The following is a 12,783-nucleotide window of genomic DNA, read 5'->3' as shown; positions in this document are numbered from 1 at the left end:
ATACAGGAGCTGCCCCCTGGTGGTCAGTGTGCTCCCACAGGGGGAGCGCAGCTCAGCCAGAAGCCCTGAGCCAGGCTCATGGCTGGTGAGCACAGCGGCAGTAGCGGGAGCCTCTCCCACCCCCATGGCAGTGCTAAGGATGTCTGACTGCCCCACAGGGAGTGGGCCTAAGCTGTCAGCTGGGCTCCCAGATTGCGAGAGGGAGCAGGCAGGGCTGAGGGACCCCCCCCCCCCAGTGCACGAATTTCGTGCACCAGGTTCTTCTTTTTAAAAATGTATCTTTATTGTTGAAAGTATTACAGATGTCGCTTTTCCCCCCATTGACCCCTCCTTCACCCCTCCCCAGGCCTTCACTGCACTATCATCTGTGTCCATGGGATATATATATATATATATGCGACTGGCTGACCAGCTAGTAGCTATGACGTGCACTGACCACCAGGAGGCAGACGCTCAAAGCAGGAGCGGAAAACACAGACATGGAAGCGTGGAACAGACTGATGAATATCAGAGGAAAGGGGAAGAGATTAACCATATATCTTATATACATACTAGAGGCCCGGTGCACTGATTTGTGCACTGGTGGGGTCCCTCAGCCTGGCCTATGGGGATGGGGCCGAAATCAGCAGTCCGAGATCCCCCGAGGGGTCCCGGATTGTGAGAGGGCCTTTGCCTGTACTGTAGGTTTGGCATCACGTAATATTATCTGTTATTTAGCATTTTTTTGTTTGTTTGTTTTCTGAGTATCTTCTCTGGTAATTCTTTCTAGCAATCCCCCGCCCCCCCCAACCCCAGAATTTGGAGCAAGGAAAGGTTTACTGATCGAGAAGGCCTAGTTCGAGAACATGAGAGAACTAATTCTCCAATCCATTTTTTTTATTTATGTAAAATATATTTTTATTGATTTTAGAGAGGAAGGGAGAAGGGGAGAGAGATAGAAACATAAATGGTGAGAATCATTGATCAGCTGCCTCCTGTACGTCAACCACTGAGCCACACTGGCCAGGCTCCAATCCGTTTTAAGACAACTCAAAATTCAGGTGTCCTTCAGCAGTTTGTACAAGTTTGTTTCAGAGATTGTTGCCCCCCCACACACACTTGCCCCAAGCCCAGTGTTGGCACAAAACAGCTGGCTGATTGGACTTGCCTGGGCTCAGTTCGTGCAAGGAATGATTGGGAGCACAGAACTGATTCTCAGGAAGGTCTGGGAAGAAGGAAGGATAGCAGAACAAGGATTTGAAGGTAAGAAATCTGAGGCTCAGAGAGATGAATAATTTCCCCAAGTTCACAGAGCTGGTGGGTCATGCAGCCAGGCCTCGAACTGTCTGACTCCAATGCCCTGTTGGCTCCATTGACACAGAAATAAGTAGGCAAACACTATGCATTTATCTCATTCTGGGCTTCAAGCCCTGGCAGCAGCCCAGAGGGAGCCCTTACCTTCACATTCCAGCTGGGGACCGGGTTGTCCTTGCTGTCATAGCAACAGTCCTGCTTCAGGCACTGGCAGGCCCTCTGAGCCACTATGTCCCACCTGCACCCTTCCGCCACGTTGTAGGTGGGGTCAGCTGGATCCAGGATGATGGGCCTGCAACACAGGGAGAGGGGCCCAGGCTCTTTCTGGCCAGAAAGCAGCCTTCTCAGGCATCACCTCTTCAAGGCCTGAGCCTCTGTGTGTCCAGAGCCCCAGCCCTCGGTCCACGAGGGCTCAGAGACATTGCTGGAGAGTCACAGGATAGAGACCATTAGATGTCCAAGAATTCCTCTTGGGGAGAATTCTCTAGATGTTTGTAAGAAATTTTGCCTGGCGGGCGTGGCTCAGTGGTTGAGTGTTGACCTATGAACCAGGTGGTCACAGTTTGATTCCTGGTTGGGGCACATGCCAGGGTTGTGGGCTTGATCCCCAGTAGGGGATGTGTGGGAGGCAGCCCATCAATGAGTCTCTCTCATTACTGATGTTTCTATCTCTCTCCCTCTCCCTTCCTCTCTGAAATCAATAAAAATATTTTTAAAAGAAATTTTGATGATGATGATGATGATGATGATGTGTGTGTGTATGTGGGGGCAGGGGAGAGAGTGAGATGCCAAAGCAATATCAGATGCCCACTCAGGTAGGTGGGCCTCTTAAGTGCAAAGGCTTTGTTTTGCTGACAGGCTACATAAGTTGGAGGCTAGAGCTGCTGAATCATTTTAAATAATAACTCCCCCTCCCCCAACTACTGATACTTGGGGTACTGGGCCAAACCCTACGTGAATTTCCCTCTTTTAATGCTTACAATTCCATAGGTGGGGACTAGTATTGTTGTTGTTCTCCCCATTTTACAGATGAGGAAACCGAGGCACATAGACCTCCCTAAGTTCTCACAACCAGCAGGTGGGATTCCTCCTCAAAAGGGGAAAGGTTGGGTTGCCTCTAAGTGTCTCTCCTCCACATAAATGCTGAATGAATAGTTTAAGGAATACAAGCTTGAAGGGGCTTAGGGTTAGGGTTAGTTTCCTTGGGTTGCTTGCGTGACAACATGTGTTGGATGCCACGCCCATGATAAGAGCTGGCCTTGTTCCAGGGGCTTTCGACTTAGGAGGGAGCCGTGACTTTACGTGACAGAAGGTGATAGCAGGCCATTGGAGTGAGCTGAACATTTTCGGCTCCAAGCTTGTTACTCCCAACATCCCTGGCTCCCTGAAATCATCCTGTAGAAGCCAGGCTGCCTGACGGGTGGGGTCACCTGACCGAAAGTGACCCATCTGGGGACCCGATACACAGGGCTGATGCCTAGTGATCAGACTGGTTCTCTCTGGAGTTTGGACTAGGGATGATGGAGGTCCCTCAGCAAGTAAGAGGGAAGCAGGGCAGGTGTGGGGAGAGAAGCAGAGGCCAAGAGGAAAGAGAGGGTGGGCGGTGAGACAGTGTGTCAGGGAGAGAGGGATCGAAAGGTTTGTCAGGTCCTGATGGTTTTCCAACCTCAATTTTCTGGGTTCCTTATAATCAATCCTCTTTTCTTAAGGAGACCAGGCTTGTCTTCCTTGTTTTTTTTTTAAAAAAAAAAAGACCCATCACTCACGTAAAAGAGCAATAAACAGTCTTGTGATATTGCTTGCGCTGACTTAGACCTCCTGATATGAAGAATTGTCTCAGGCTGGGTTCTCCCAGCAGCAGATTCCCAAGGGAAGGATTTGAGTGCAAGAGTTTATTCAGAAGGAGATCCAGGATCACCAATGAGGGCGTGGAAAGTGAGAAGGACAGGAAGGGTGCCCGTCAGGGGTGAGCATCGGGGTGATGGCTGCAGTGGCGGCTGGAAGTTAGTCTCCCGGGAGGGACGCTGGGATTAACAGTGTAGCAGGCGTGACCCAGAGCGAGTCCTTCCATCTGAGAGGGGAGGGAGCTGGGGTATTTAGCCACCAACTGCTGCCAGGCAAAGGGACGCAGGTGCTGCCGTTGAGGGCTGAGCCAGCTTTCGTGGAAATAGTAAAAGCCCAAGGGCTGTGGATGGCCCCACAGCATGTGCCACCATAGTGACCCTTTATCTGGCATCCACCACGGAGGCCTTCGCAGATATTCTCTCTGACCCTCACAACAGTCCCGCGTTGGTGGTGCCGGTGGCTCCCGTTTTACGGAGAAGGAACTGAGGCAGAGCTGGGAGTAAACGTGGGTCTCCATGATTCTTTCCACTTTCTCACGCTCTCAGTATAACGTGGGTCTCCATGATTCTTTCCACTTTCTCACGCTGTCTTTAAAAAATACTGACATGCCCAGACCGGTTTGGCTCAGTGGATAGAGCATCGGCCTGCGGACTGAAGGGTCCCAGGTTCGATTCCGGTCAAGGGCATGTACCTTGGTTGCGGGCACATCCCCAGTGGGGGGTGTGCAGGAGGCAGCTGATCGATGTTTCTCTCTCATCGATGTTTCTAACTCTCTATCCCTCTCCCTTCCTCTCTGTAAAAAATCAATAAAATACATTTTTAAAAAAAATAAAAACACTGACATGCTCTTCTGAGGGCAAGTGGGCTAAGGTAGGAGGGAGCGGTGGCTTGAGGGCCAAGGAAAAGGCGTGTAGCTGCTAAGGCCCCTGGCGATTTTGGAAGGTGGCCAATGTGAGATTTCCACGCCAGTTCAAGGTTTCATGGCAGCCTTGCTACTTAATACAGCCCCCTCCCCAAAAGAGACCCCCACTAGCACCCTCCCTCGGTTCTCTTGCTTCCCTCCCCGACATGTGTTTGGAAGCAGGGGCCCAGTACCTCTCTCTTTGGAGCTGTTTTCTGACAACGTCCTCAATGATCGGGTTCTGGAACGTGTAGTACTTGGTCCAGTAGATACAAAGGGACTCATAGTCCTGGAGGAGTTCCATCACAGTGGTGAGGCCTTCGTCCAACCTGAAGCTCTCATTCTCCTGCGTGCCCATTTCCCAGGCGTAGATGGTCAGCAGCTCCAGGGCATAGAGAGGGGGCAGCGCGGCCCTGGGGCTCCTGGCTCTCACATACTGTGGAAAGATGGGCAGAGAGAGCGAGACCCTAAGACCCTGTGTCAGGATGGCACAGGACCAGAAACTGGCAAGTCCAAGTTCTTGTAACAGACTCTGTTTCGGTGAATGCTGACCCTCACTCACGTGTAGCTTGTAGATGAACAGCATGTTTGTATTCGAATCCTAGGAACTAACTTCAGAAGATCAGACTCCGACCTTCAGCCACCCCAGTCCCGGGAGATGTGCTGACCTTGTGACACAGAACCAGGGTGAAGACCAGGGTGACGCACACCAGGCCCTCACTTGGCCAGTTTCAAGGTCCTGAAGGAGTGGACTGTGCGGGCCTGCACGTGGAGAAGCTGTCGAGCTCCTCTCCGCGACCTCTTTGTGCCGCTCTCACTCTCCCTCCTGTAAATCCTCTGCCTGCACTGAGGAAGGGAGATGGGCTTTGCCACAGCAGTCCCGTCTTCTCAGGTGTCTGGCACTTGCATTAGCTTCTTTCCTCAAGAGTTTGGGTTTTTGACCCTGACCGGTTTGGCTCAGTGGATAGAGCGTCAGCCTGCAGACTCAAGGGTCCCAGGTTCGATTCCGGTCATGGGCATGTACCTTGGTTGCGGGCACATCCCCAGTGCGGGGTGTGCAGGAGGCAGCTGATCGATGTTTCTAACTCTCTATCCCTCTCCCTTCCTCTCTGTAAAAAATAAAAAAGATATATTTTTTAAAAAAAGAGTTTGGGTTTTCAGGGCAGCAGGCAGCTGAACCTAGGTTCCAGTTACAGTCTCAGCTCTGCCATCTACTGGCTGTGTAATCTTTCTAACTTTTAAAAAATGTATTGATTGATTTTAGAAAGAGGAAGGAGAGAGAGAGAGAGAGAGAGAGAGAGGGAGGAAGAGAGAGAGAGACCAATTTGTTCCATTTATGTATTCATTGTTTGGTTCTTGTGTGTGCTCTGACCCGGGATCGAACCCACAACCTTGTAGTGGTTCTCAACCTTCCTAATGCCGCGACCCTTTAATACAGTTCCTCATGTTGTGGTGACCCCCAACCATGAAATTATTTTCGTTGCTACTTCATAAGTGTAATTTTGCTACTGTTATGAATCGTAATGTAAATATCTGATATACAGGATGTATTTTCATTGTTCGAGACCCACGGGTTGAGAACCGCTTAGTAAGCAACTGAGCTCCCTGGCCAGGGTCTGGCTGTGTAATCTTAGCCAAGTCAGTTTCCCTCTCTGGCCCTAAATGGTTTCCCCATTTTAGATTGAAGGGGCTGGATCAGTCCAGTGGTTTCAAATTGTGCTCGACATAATTCCTGGAATGGAGCTATGAAGCGGGTCTCAAGGAGTGAGCAGGATCCCAGTCCAAGCAGCTTCGTTTTAATTCAACTTAGTTAAATTGGGCTTTAAACAGGTTTTCTTTAAAGAAAACTCTTCTTTTTTTAATATATTTTTATTGATTTCAGAGAGGAAGGGAGAGGGAGAGAGAGAGAGAAACATCAATGATGACAGAATCATTGATCGGCTGCCTCCTGCACTCCCCCCGCTGGGGATCGAGCCCACAACCCAGGCATGTGCCCTTGACCGGAACCTAACCAGGAACCCTTCAGTCCATAGGTCAATGCTCTATCCACTGAGCCAAATTAGCTAGGACAAGAAAACTCTTCTTAACTAAAGACAAAAAAGGGGTGGGGGTACCAGACTTGATAATGACTGAGATTATTTTTTAAAATTGATTTTAGATCAATTAAGTGATTTCACTTATTCATTGGTTGATTCTTGCATGTGCCCTGACTGGGGATTGCACCAGCAACCTTTTGGTGCATGGGATGCCCAACCAACTGACCCACACCAGCCAGGACTATTCTTGACTTTTAAAGACATTTTAAATTGAATTCAAATTTATTCATAATTAATAAATTTGTTTTTATAACATTTGGTAAATTCACACTTAATGCTTAAGAACAAACATTAACAAATACAATTATAATTTTGTTAAGAATTTAAACCCAGCCCTAGCTGGTTTGGCTCAATGGATGGAGTGTCAGCCTGAGGACTGAAGGATCCCAGGTTCGGTTCCGGTCAGGGGCACATGCCCAGGTTGTGGGCTCGATCCCCAGTACGGGGGGTGCAGGAGGCAGGTGATCAATGATTCTCTCTCACCATTGATGTTTCTATCTCTCTCTCCCTCTCCTTTCCTCTCTGAAATCAATAAAAATATATTTTAATAAAGAGTTTAAACCCAGCAATACAATTGTAGGATTCTTAAAACTTAGATGATGAATTGTAAGCCTTCAGAAGAATGAGGCCTTTGTTTCTTTTAGGATCTTCGACAGACCATTTAACGGTACATAAAAACAAAACTGAAATCCAAAAACCAAACCCAAAGAAAAGATCTATGTTTCCTCCCAGGGCTGATGTTCATGATGCTCTGATTCCTTCATGTTTAGGATTTCAGGCTCTTCTACGATTGCTGTCTGGGACATGTGACCTTCCTAGGTATGATAAGCTTGTGGGAAAATTGCTATTTTCTCACCAAGAACAGATACTAACTATAAACCTAGCAATCTTGGTCATCGTTTCTTTCAACACCCATTATATTTTTCATTGCTTTAAGTCTTTTCTTCTGCAGCCCGATCCCCTTGCAACTTCTCTGCAAGTTCTTATTTAATACATGATTTTCGGCTCAGTTCCTCTTGGCAGTTGGACGTCTCCCTGAGGTTGTCCAGGGGGACCTATTTCCCAAACGAACTGAACTGTGTTGCCTGAGAAACCCACCCCGGGCTGTTTACACGTGGACATGACCCCTTTTCAACTCTGAGGGGGAATCTCGTGTGGCAAGAGCTTTTACTCTTGTGACATTTCTCTCCTCCCTCCCCACCTCTACTCTGTTGCTTTTTTATATATATTATTGATTTTTTACAGAGAGGAAGGGAGAAGGATAGAGAGTTAGAAACATTGATGAGAGAGAAACATCGATCAGCTGCCTCCTGCACACTCCCTAGTCGGGATGTGCCCACAACCAAGGTACATGCCCTTGACCGGAATCGAACCTGGGACCTTTCAGTCCGCAGGCCGTCGCTCTATCCACTGAGCCAAACCGGTTACGGCGTACTCTGTTGCTTTTTAAAATATTTATTTTATTGATTTCAGAGAAAGAAAGGGAGAGGAAACGAGATATAGAAACATCAGTGATGAGATAAAATCATTGATTGGTTGCCTCCTGCACACCCCACACTGTGGATCAAGCCCACAACCCGGGCATGTGCCCTGACGGGGAATTGAACTGTGACCTCCTGGTGCTCAACCACGGAGCCATGCCGGTTGGGCCTCTGTTGCTATTTTTGATTCTGGATTAAGTCTGAGTTTTGGCCAAGTCTGATTCTGGTTCTTGCTCTTATTTGTAGAGGGCCACTTACGTCCGTGCTGGTGACAACAGTCCGTGAATCTGGTTTTATGGTTTGACCGTCTGGTGGTCGCTATTGGGAGATGGGTAATAGGAATTTATTTTCTGTTGGGGGCCAGACAATGGGAATTTGATTGTATTTTGTATTTTTCCTTCTTTCTTTTTCCATCTGTGTGTCTTGAGGATTCTGATATCTCCTGGGAGCCTCACTATTGTTGTCTTGCATGTCATTATGAATTTAAATCACTTAAAAATTTGTCTGCATGTGTGTATGTGACACCTGGAAAATAACCTGTAAGATTAGGAGCTCACTGATGCATAGATTTTATGCTGTAATTAAAGCAGTAAAACCAAAGCCATTAGTTCTCTTTGTTTTTATGTTTATAAATGAAAAACAATGATCTGATTACAATATAATGTATCTGTGGGCAAGTCCCTTTCTCCCCACTCCACTATGGGAAATTTATGGAGTGTGAATAGGAATAAATTCATGGGTGAAGGCTCATATCCTTACCAAATGGGTCTGAGTCAGAATTTCACTGTACTCTTTTATTCCAGAAATATATGATTTCATAAAAGCAGTGGCTTAACCAAGGGAGAGAGAGAGGGGGGGGGGGGAATTAATTACCCTGGTTAATATTCTATATTTGATGGATATGTAAGAAAATAACTTTTTCTTCTGAATATATCTCATAGCCTCATGAAAAGATGATAGACTTGTGCAAAATAAGATTAAACATTCTTTGAATGATATATTATTCCAACTGAAACCTCAGAATTAAAAAAATTCCATAAAAATTCCTGCTATTGGTTATAAACTAACAAATCCTCAGAAAAAAACACAAAGAATTATTTTGCAAAATAATAGCATATATAGGACCTGCTTACAATGATGATTAAATATTTACAAAGTGACTTTAAGTTCCTATTTCCATGACTATGCAGTATTTACATAATGTAAATACTACATAGTATTTACATAAGCTCAATAAAAATTTGTCTTTCTTCCTACCAAGATAGAATTAGAGAAAACAATTTATCAATAAATCAATAATAATATATCAAATATAAATACATTTGTGTTTATGCCAGAACTCTATTCCAATTAGGTGTGATAATCAATCCCACTATTACAAATCAAGGACAAGATAAGATAGACCAAAAAGACAAATATCGTATGACTCCACTTATATGAGGAAGCTAGAATAGGAAAATTCATAGAGACAGGAAGTAGAATGGTGGTTCTCAGGGGCTGGGAGAGGGTAGCATGGGGAGTTAGTGTTTAATGGGTACAGTTTCTGTTTGGGGCGGGGATGAAAAAGTTCTGGAAATAGATAGTTGTGTTTACACAACATTGTGAATGTAATTGCCACTGAACTGTACATTTAAAATGGCAAAAAAAAAAAAAATTCCCCCCAAATAAACAAAAAACTTAAGTCAAAAGCTCAACTAGTCCTGTCTGGTGTGGCTCAGTTGGTTGGGTGTCTTCCCATGCACTGAGAGGTTGCGGGTTTGATTCCCGTTAGGGCACATGCCTGGGTTTCAGGCTGGATCCCAGGCAGGGGGCGTGCCAGAGGCAGCTGAGATCGTGTTTCACTCTCGCATCGATGTTTCTCTCTCTCCCTCTCTCTTCCACTCTCTCTAAAAAAACAATTAAAAAAAATAAAATACTCCTGGGAAAAATGAGTGACCTCGCCCTAACTACCTTATGAATAATGAGTGCTTGCCACCCTGTTATCTCATGATCTGGACTGAAGGGCAGCCCCACCCCTTCGGCTCATTTCACCTTCTTGCTTCTGGGATCTGTAGGTAATAAATCCCGTGACTGCTGCCTTTGTGTAGCTATATTGAAACTGCACCTTCAATCAACATGACCCTGAGAGTTTCACTTCCCCAGGTGGGAGCTCGATATTGAAGGAACTACCGGCTGACCCCTCGTTCACAGGTAGGTCCTACTCTGCATATCGTAATTCCAACTCGCCAGTTCCGGCTTCTCAGCACAGTTCTTCGGTCCTTGACCCCAGTCCATGAACTTATGTGAACACTAAAATACTACTGAGTCATGAAAGTCAATGCTGACACCAGGGACTTTACCAAACTTCCTGATAGGAACTGTGAGCCCCTGTAGCATCATGGGACTCTAGTTTTGTTTACCATACAATACAAGCTCTTGATGTCCTTATGTATCCATCAACACATCTTGTAACACTTAGCTGGATAAAACTTGTCAAATAAAAGAAAACATCAAATTAATCGTACTGAATTGAAAAACAGTTTCATAAAACCATAGGTGGTCGAATCCTTGACTTAGGGGCAGAGGCTTGAACAGCAGGCAGGACTATCCAAATGAAGCTGAACATTTTCCCTCGGACAGACATTACACAAAACGTGCGTGTCATATTCAGGAAGAAAGCACTTTGCAACAAGCAGAGCAAACACACCATTCCACTGAGCTCTCGGTTCTCCAAGCCACAAACCTTGGATCAGTTCCTCCAAGTGAATGTCTTACCAGCAAAAACAATTTCATTCTTGGCTTTGGCAATGCTAATGTCTAAAGATATTTCACAACCCTGGTTGATATCATAGTCACATAAGAAAACTGCTGGTTTCCCACCATAAAGAGACTAACTGTAAACTCACTGACCTTGGCAATGTTCTGGTTTTTTTAACTTTCAATACATTTACTCTTTTTAAAAATGTTTTTAAATTGATTTTTAGAAAGACAGGAAGGGAGACTGAGAGAGAGAAAAAAAAATCGATGTGACTGGGAATTGAACTGACAACCTTTCCATGCACAGGACGAAGCCCAACCAACCCAGCCACACCAGCCAGGGCAATACATTTATTATTATTTTTAACTGAGTCCTTCTGAAATCTGACTCTCTTACCATTTTTAAAAATTAGAAAGCGTCTTTTTAGTTTTCTAATTTTTGTGTTTTTGAGCCCTTCTTTCACAAGTTTAGATGACTATTCATCTGGATTGTTGTGTGTACATAAACCTTATATAATTTTTATTTTAAAACTACAAGGTAAGCCCTAACCGGTTTGGCTCAGTGGATAGAGCACCGGCCTGCGGACTCAAGGGTCCCAGGTTCGATTCCGGTCAAGGGCATGTACCTTGGTTGCAGGCACATCCCCAGTAGGGAGTGTGCAGGAGGCAGCTGATCGATGTTTCTCTCTCATTGATGTTTCTAACTCTCTATCCCTGTCCCTTTCTCTCTGTAAAAAAATCAATAATAAAAATATACAAAAAACAAACAAAAAACATTTATTTTAAAAAAATAAAGCTACAAGGTAAGTAAAACCGAATATAAATTTCATTCTGAATAATCTCTCCAGGAATAAATATATACATCCTGACATATCTTAAAGAGATATACCACTTCCCTTAATAATCTTTCTTTTTTCAATTACAGTTGACATTCAATATTATATTAGCTTCAGGTGTCATATGGATATTTTGAAATATGCATGATACCATGCAGACATCGCATGTGAAATCTAAAAGGCAACTGCTATGAACGTGTTCACTCAGTAATAATCATGACCCCAGGAACTCCCCCATTGGAGGGGAATTGGTGTGGGTGGAATGCAAGGAGTCTTTCCTCTTGTTAGCTGTCCTCAATGGGCAGAGATTAACGTGCAGATATGCCATTGCAATTGACATTAGCCAGGACTAGACTGTGTAACTGCAGCATTACAAGTACTTGCTCACTGAAATTCTGTAAGTTCCTTATTTTTCTCCTTCCTCCGGTTTTTCTTTCTCTTCCTCCTCCCCTTCCTCCTTCTCTTCCTCCTCTTTCTCTAGCTTCTTATTTGTTTATTTTTTATTGATTTCAGAGAGGAAGGGAGAGGGAGAGAGAGAAACATCAATGATGAGAGAGAATCATTGATCAGCTGCCACCTGCACGCCCCCTACTGGGGATGGAGCCTGCAGGGAATCCAACCGTGACCTTCTGGTTCATAGGTCCACGCTCAACCACTGAGCCACGCTGGCCGGCTGGGCTCTCTAGCTTCTTCATTGTTCCACTTCATATTTCAAGACACTAACATTCTCTCTCTCGCCACCTCCACTTCTCCTGGCGGCAGTTTCCTGCGATGACCTGTCTGGCCGCTGCCTCTTCTTCCCTCTCTCCTCCACCTCCCCGCGCCGCACCGCAGCCCCTCACCTGCAGGTACCAGTGTTTGACCAGCCGCAGGAGGCTCTTCAGCTTGGTGGGCCGATGCTTCACGAAGTCTCTCTGCAGCTCGCAGAAGGAAGGAGAGAGATGGCCGGGGTACCGGCAGGCCTTCACCAGGTTCACATAGACCTCGGGGGGCGGCTGCGAGTGGGGAGCAGAAGGCCCTGGGGGAGAGGAAGCGAAGGGCGAGGCGGGATTTAGGAAGCCCAGTGCCTGTGCCTGGAGAGCCTGCTAATTCACAGGAGTGTTTCCAGGGAAACCTGAGGCCATAAACCAGTGGTTCTCAACCTTCCTAATGCCGCGACCCTTTAATACAGTTCCTCGTGTTGTGGTGACCCCCAATGTCATTGTTACAAATTGAACATAATTAAAGCATAGTGATTAATCACAAAGACAATATGTAATTATATATGTTTTCCGATGGTCTTAGGCGACCCCTGTGAAAGGGTCGTTCGACCCCCAAAGGGGTCGCGACCCACAGGTTGAGAACCGCTGCCAGTCCTTCTGCAGAAACAAGCGCGTTTTCTAAATCTCAGCCACCCAAGCTCTGTCGTCTCCCTTGCTGCGCTCAGGTCTGTTTCGGATCTCTCTCTCTCTCTTCTCTCTCTCTCTCTCTCTCTCTCTCTCTCTCTCTCTCAGATTTGCTTGGGCCCCCGACACCGCAGGGGACACCCCGTTCCAGGTGAGAAAGCTGGGCCCTGAGAGCGCCCGGCAGAGGGGTGGGGGCTGGGCGGGGCGGCC

The 12,783-nt window shown here is 46.2% G+C and overlaps 1 protein-coding gene across 1 annotated transcript in view; it reads right to left on the bottom strand.

The window, feature by feature from the left end:
- OASL (2'-5'-oligoadenylate synthetase-like) overlaps positions 1-12,783 on the bottom strand; it is a 26,244-nt gene that overhangs the window by 1,534 nt on the left and 11,927 nt on the right. Inside the window, exons 2-4 of the mRNA XM_005863800.2 lie at positions 12,031-12,270; positions 4,234-4,475; positions 1,438-1,585 (exon numbers count right to left, since the gene is read on the bottom strand). Of these exons, the coding sequence (XP_005863862.1) occupies positions 1,438-1,585; positions 4,234-4,475; positions 12,031-12,270 (630 nt within the window). The remainder of the gene's footprint in view (positions 1-1,437; positions 1,586-4,233; positions 4,476-12,030; positions 12,271-12,783) is intronic.

This window comes from Myotis brandtii, unplaced genomic scaffold (genome assembly GCF_000412655.1).
Source record: "Myotis brandtii unplaced genomic scaffold, ASM41265v1 scaffold181, whole genome shotgun sequence".
Classification (NCBI taxonomy): Eukaryota; Metazoa; Chordata; class Mammalia; order Chiroptera; family Vespertilionidae; genus Myotis; species Myotis brandtii.
This window is presented reverse-complemented; position numbering and strand designations above follow the sequence as displayed.